The sequence below is a fragment of the Bison bison genome, unplaced genomic scaffold (genome assembly GCF_000754665.1).
Source record: "Bison bison bison isolate TAMUID 2011002044 unplaced genomic scaffold, Bison_UMD1.0 scf7180017466467, whole genome shotgun sequence".
In the NCBI taxonomy this organism is placed as follows: Eukaryota; Metazoa; Chordata; class Mammalia; order Artiodactyla; family Bovidae; genus Bison; species Bison bison.
The window spans coordinates 6,049-12,402 of NW_011374644.1; the positions used below are offsets into that span (position 1 = coordinate 6,049).

The window sequence follows — 6,354 nt, forward strand, 5'->3', positions numbered from 1 at the left end:
TCCATCCATCCATCTTCGCCCAAGGGGGTCTTCCGGTTCCTCCTTCGTGGAGCGTGACAGCGTCCTGCCTTGGCTGTCTCGGGCTCTTTGCAGGCTGGAAGGAAAACCAGGGGGTGAGCTTCGGCTTCTCTCTGAAGGTTATTTGAGGAAGTGGGGGAGAGTGCCAGGGTCGTCATGGCTGCTCCTTAATCAGGGACTTGATGATTCTCTTGGTTGCGAGTCTTGAGCTCCTGCAGCTGCTTGGTCCAGGTGATTGCTGGAAGGCAAAATGCCCACTAGGCACATTGCAGCTTGACCCTGTTTTAGGGTTTTAGCTCTATTTAAGGGGCAGACACATCTCTGGCTGCTGATGGGGATGGTAGGAATTTGGTGAGTGCCATCTCTAGGAAGTTACCAAACTGTAGCGTGTCCTTCAGGGAAGGCCACCTTCTGGCCCTCCAAATAGAAGAACTGTTGCGGCATCACAAGGCCGAGGGTGGAGAGGTTCCGTCCGTCTGTGTTCTGAGACCGCAGCAGAACCAGCGTGTCCGCCAGCCCAGCAGGGGCTGCACCCCAGACCCTCTGATGCAGGCTTTGCACCGCCCTGGGCAGAAAGTCCGTGTTGCTCCCTGTGCTTAATGCAGAGCAGAGGACAAAGGGAATTGTATTTGTGGGCTTCAAGTTGAGCTCCCATCAGAATCTGTGTAGGTGAGAGCCTTAGAGGAGGGAGGGAGAGGGGTGAGGGGTGGGGGTTTCGAAGGCGCTTTGCATTCCTTGTTCACTGGCACTGAGGGAACGTCAGGTTACCCCCCTGCTCTTGGGAGGGAGGCTTTGAAGTTCGTGGTGAAGGTACAGGTCGCTGGACAGAGCCCAGGCTGGGATGTGCATGGGGACGCCTGAGCCTCGTCTTGCCGCCGTTTGCTGACACAGAATTTGTGTCCTTGGCCCACGTTTTATTTCCTTTCAGGAGAGCCCACGACCCTAAGCCCTCAGTGGCTTTCAGGCAGAAGAAGGCGCGTCCCGGGTTTGGCCAGCCGAAAGGGACGCGTCACATTCCTAAATTTAATCTCCTGGCTTCAGGGAGGAAATGGTCTTTGCCTCCAGGGAGGGAGGCAGCGTGGATCTTGGGTTTGCCTTGGGTTTAAGGGATCCACCTGGTCCCTTTGTAGCCACTCCCTCTGCTGGCAATTTGTCAAGCCCAGCCTAGGAAAAGTCTCTGAATTCCTGGAAACGCAACACACGTGACTTGGCTGCTTCCCTTGGTTTCACTCCAAATGTCTGGTCCCTCTGTTCTCCTGGCCAGCTCCTAGGTGTCATTTTGACCTGACCGGTTCCAGGGAAGCCTGGACCCTCAAAAGCTGGAGGACCCACCGTCCCTCCATTACACCTCTGTTCCCCCGTGAACGAGCACACGTGTCATGTGTCGCTGTGTGGCGTAATATGATGTGTAAGCGACGGTGTGATACTCGGGAGTCTTACTCTGTCTCTTTTTCTTCTGGGGCGACACCACCGTCCGCACAAAGCTGTCTGAACGTGAACATTTGGGTGATTTTGATGTGGCCCAAACTCCCCCAACGAACGTACCTTCAGGTTGGTTTTCCTCTTTGATATTTTGCTTTTGTGAACAGACAGAGGATCCCATCAGTTGTATGTAGTGAGAAAGTAAACGCCCCACTCAGCCTTTAGCTGGATGGAGATCTAGTAGTAAGATAGCACTTGAGCCGGGAATGGACGTTTCGGCCAGAATCTCAAAAGCGTGCCCTGGAAGGAGAAGACGGTCTCAGGGCTGAGCGCACTGCTCCACGCTGGAGCCTCAGGTTCTGACAGCTGTACCTGCCGGGGTATTCATGGCACAGGCGACACAGGCCACGATCCTGTAGAGAATTTTCTTTGCCTTTCCATTCACCTTGGCAGTTGCACACTTTGCTTTTGCTCCTGCGTGCAGTTTTACGTTTATCCCAGACTGGTTTCTTCTCTGATTTCCGCCACTGTTACAGACGGTCAAGAACATTTCTCAACCAAGTAGAATTTGGTGGCGGGAGGGATGGGGTAGGACGGGGTGATCGTGAAGGCATGGGTCCGCACCCGACCGCATCTGGGGTCCTAGTTCCCTGGTAAGGATAGAACTCGTGGCCCTGCCGTGAAAGCACCGAGTCCTCCTCACTGAACAGCCAGGGACACTCCTGGAATTGCTTTAACGCAAGACGTCTCATTCGGAGGAATTTTTGAGTGACGTTGTACACTTGAGTGTGTGAGCAGTGATTATAGTTCATACCAATTTACGGTTTTGTGAATTTACTAGCTTAAAGGGTTCTGGGGGTTTCTTTTTGTTTTAAAAGGTCGAAACTCTTCTTTAAGTCCGTGGAATACCAAAACCAAAATCTGTAGAATATTTTAAAGAGTGCAGGCTTTGTTCAGAATGTGAGCGCTTTGCTCCACGGAACCGAACGGTAGTAAGATTTGTAGAAGAGACGCAGAGTGAAAGGCACGTCTTTTTGTTGAGTGACATGACAGCACCCATCGCGTGAGTTACTGGCTGGAGTTTAGAGACAGGCCGTGTTGGGCTAAACTCCTTATTGCTGTTTTCAGCCCTTGGGTAATAATCAGAAGCTTTCTCTGAAGAGAGTGGGGTCAGCTGTCAGACTCCTAGGTATCTACCGGCCAGCAGGGCTGGGATCAAATGCAGTAGCCAGTAGATACGGGATGGGGCAAGAGGTCACCTTGTCCCTTTGTTGCTGCCGGGAGAGAGGCTTGTCCTGGTGCCAGCGGGGCCAGAGCTGTGACTCGGTGGCCAGAAGATGTGTCTGACCCTGCCTTGGGTTCCGTGAGGGTGGAGGGACAGCAGGGTCTCCCCGGTTCCTTGGCCGGAGAAGGACCCGCCCCCACCCCTTGCTCTCTGACATCCCCCCAGGACTGGTTCCGGAGTAGGTGCTTCAGGATGGGCGTCTGGGCGCCCCCCCGCCGACTCCTGGAGCTGGCCGGCCAGAGCCTGCTGCAGAACGAGGCCTTGGCCGTCGCGGCCCTGGAGGAGCTGCCCGTGGAGCTCTTCCCTCCGCTGTTTACGGCGGCCTTTGCCGGGAGGCACACCCATGCCGTGAAGGCGATGGTGCAGGCCTGGCCCTTTGCCTGCCTCCCTCTGGGCGCCCTGATGAAGGACCACGAGCCTCATCTGGAGACCTTCCAGGCTGCACTCGACGGCCTGGACCTCCTGCTTGCTGAGGAGGTCCGCCCCAGGTAAGGTCGACCTGGCAGACTGGTGGGGCCTGGGGGTGTGAGCAAGATGCAGCCAGGCCAGGAGGATGACCTGGGAACAGGCGTTCGGGGGGAGAGGACTGGTTGAGGGGACAAAAGGCAAGTGGCCCCCCCCCCTCAGTGTGCCTTAAAGCGGGGACCAAGGCGGGCCCGGCAGCCAGAGGAGCTGTGGCGTGTGGAGTGCAGCACCCTCGCGGGGTCCTGGTGCCCGTCGGCCCCTGCGCAGCTCAATGTTTCCCCCTCGGCCCCGCAGGCGGTGGAAGCTGCAGGTGCTGGACTTGCGCCGCAACGCCCACCAGGACTTCTGGACCCTGTGGTGTGGCTTCAAGGCCAGCGTGTGCTCGCTGCTGGAGCCCGAGCCGGCCCAGCCCATGCAGAAGGCGCGCAGGGTGGAGGCGCAGGCGGGGCTGAAGCCGGCGCGGGCCCCTGTGGAGGTGCTGGTCGCCCTGTGCCTCAAGGAGGACACGCTGGACGAGACCCTCAGCTACCTGTTGAAGAAGGCCAAGCAGAGGAGGAGCCTGCTGCACCTGCGCTGCCAGAAGCTGAGAATCTTCACCATCCCCGTGCAGAGCATCAGGAGGATCCTGAAGCTGGTGCAGCTGGACTCCATCCAGGACCTGGAGGTGAACTGCACCTGGAAGCTGGCCACGCTGGGCAGGTTCCTGCCGCACCTGGGCCGGATGGGCAACCTGCGCCGGCTGCTGCTGTCGCGCGTGCGCCTGTTGCCGCACACCGCCCCCGCCCGGGAGGCGCACTGCGTCCGCCAGCTCACCGCCCAGTTCCTGAACCTGCCCCACCTGCAGGAGCTCTCCCTGGACTCCATCTCCTTCCTCGAGGGCCGCCTGCACCAGGTGCTCAGGTGAGGCGTGGCGCCGGGTCCGCAGACCAGAACCGGCCTGTCTCGTTTCGTGGCCGCTGGGGACATTGCCAGGGTGCACGGGTCGCTGGGAAGTCCTCAGGGTGCCGCCGCTCTGTCCGCGGGCGTCTGGTCAGGTCACCTCCCTGGTCAGGGTCAGAGGCGTGGCCTAGGTTAGACGTTGTCAAAGGGGACTTCTTGCTGGCCGTGCACATAGTCGGGGTCAGGTGTGATGCCCTTGGGCATTCTTTCCGAGAGAGCGCTGTCTTGGCGGAGACGATGACAGAGAAGTCGGCGAGAAGGACGTCGGTCCATCAGGCGTGAGGTTAGAAGTCCGAAGCGCTGTCTCTCCCTCGCACCCGCCGCTTCTGTCCTGAGCTGGTTTAGGCTCCAGGTGAGCTTTGGGAAGTGGGTGATTCTGGAGATGACAAGGAGGGATCAGGCGGGGAAAATTGTGGCTCCTAAGCAGTCCAGAGAAGAGAAAAGGTCCCACGAGCATCATTGTTGAAGTGGCTCCATTCTCTTCCAGTCCAAATGACAAGCATTATTTTCCTTTCCGACTTCTGAATACGTAGGAAATCCTCAGTATCGGGTTGTCGCTCTGCCTTGAACACAGTGATAAAAGCTGAGAGGCTGCAGCCTAGTGTGGCCATATGAATGAGTTGCATTGATTCTCTTTTTGGCAGCTGCAGAGTCCAAGCATGAGCGGTAAATATGTTCACTGGGAAACCAGAAAAAGGAAAGAAGGAAAAAAAGGAGATGGACGGTCTGGGAACCGTCCAGGGGATATTCGGCCAGTGATGGTGTGGAACCCCAGCCCACGTCCACTGCATCCAGCCTGCTGTTGAATTCAACTAGTCGTGTCTTGTAAAACCACCCTAATTCCTGCTACCCCAATACTAATAAGCTGACGTAGGCAAATAACATTTGTTTCCTGTTTGTTTCCCACACGGAAAATAGTTCATCATTTTGTGCAGGGGGAGGTCATACCCCTGTGAGCATGACCTTCCCCCCGGAAGAGCCCCTGCCTTCCCGTCAAGAAGGGGAGAGGCCAGCCCCGAGCCAGTGAGATGCCCTGCGTTGCGGTGAAACAGGCCTCTCCTCCCCACGTCCTTCGGCCCGCCACCTCTGCTCCTGGGACTGACTGCCCTGTGTCTCCCCCAGGTGCCTGAAGACCCCTCTGGAGACCCTGTGCATCAGCAACTGCCTGATTTCGGAGTCAGACCTGACGTACCTGTCGCAGTGCCCAAGCGTCAGCCTCCTGAAGGACCTGGGGCTCAGCGGGGTCAACCTGACCAGCCTCAGCCTGGAGCCCCTGCAGGTCCTGATCGAGAGGACCTCGGCCACCCTGCAGGACCTGGACCTGGACGAGTGCGGCATCATGGACTCCCAGTTCAGCGCCCTCCTGCCCTCCCTGAGCCGCTGCTCCCAGCTCACCACCTTCCGCTTCTGCGGCAACCCCATCTCCATGTCCGTGCTGGAGAGCCTGCTGCAGCACACCGTGGGTCTGAGCAAGCTGAGTCTGGTGCTGTACCCCGCACCCCTGGAGAGCTATGAGGATGTGCGCGGCACCCTGCACCCGGGCCTCCTGGCTCAGCTGCACGCCCGGCTCAGGCAGCTGCTGCGCACGTCTGGGCGGGCCAGCACGGTCTGGTTCAGCTCCAACACCTGTCCCCACTGCGGTGACGAGATCTTCTACGGCATCTGGCCCATCCTGTGCCCCTGCTACATGCCCGCCTAGCCCAGGTCACGAGTTGCAGGCTTTGTCCCTGGCACCGGGACACTGCCACCCAGACCTCGGTGCATCTAGAAGGAAGACAAACCACAGTTTCAGACAGTTGTTCAGTGCATGCGGGAAAAGGAAAGGTGATATAGAGTGGGCGGGGAGGGAGGGGTTGGTGGTATTCTTTGGAGAGATGTGCTCCGACCAAGTTGGAAATGTGAATCTGAACTCTGGAGGCGGGGTTTTGGGCTTGGGAGGTTGTTGGCGTCATTACCCCCGTGTTGGATTGTTAACAGAGAAATAAAGGGAAGTTCAGTGTGAATCATTTGGGGTCCTCTGTCATCTGTGTCCATGATTTTCCCCTTTAAACTCATGAGTCTTCCTGTTGGTGGTTAAATAAAAGGGCCCGAGCGTGAGTGGGGCCTAGATGCGCTCCGATAGGCAAGGATCGGCTACAGGAGTTCAGGGCCCTGTTTGCCCACTCCGTGTGGTTCTCATTTCCAGGGCATCCACGTCCTCACTCGTTTCGGAGGCTGTTCGATCT

At 57.7% G+C, this 6,354-nt stretch overlaps 1 protein-coding gene across 1 annotated transcript; it reads left to right on the forward strand.

Annotated features, from left to right (window-relative positions):
• Positions 1-639: 639 nt before the first annotated feature.
• On the forward strand, positions 640-6,132 carry LOC104985356 (melanoma antigen preferentially expressed in tumors-like). Its single transcript, XM_010835528.1, has 4 exons — positions 640-1,569; positions 2,891-3,213; positions 3,485-4,090; positions 5,252-6,132. Exons 1-4 carry the CDS (start codon positions 1,420-1,422, stop codon positions 5,826-5,828), a joined length of 1,656 nt encoding a protein of 551 aa, XP_010833830.1. The 5' UTR covers positions 640-1,419; the 3' UTR covers positions 5,829-6,132.
• Positions 6,133-6,354: the final 222 nt, after the last annotated feature.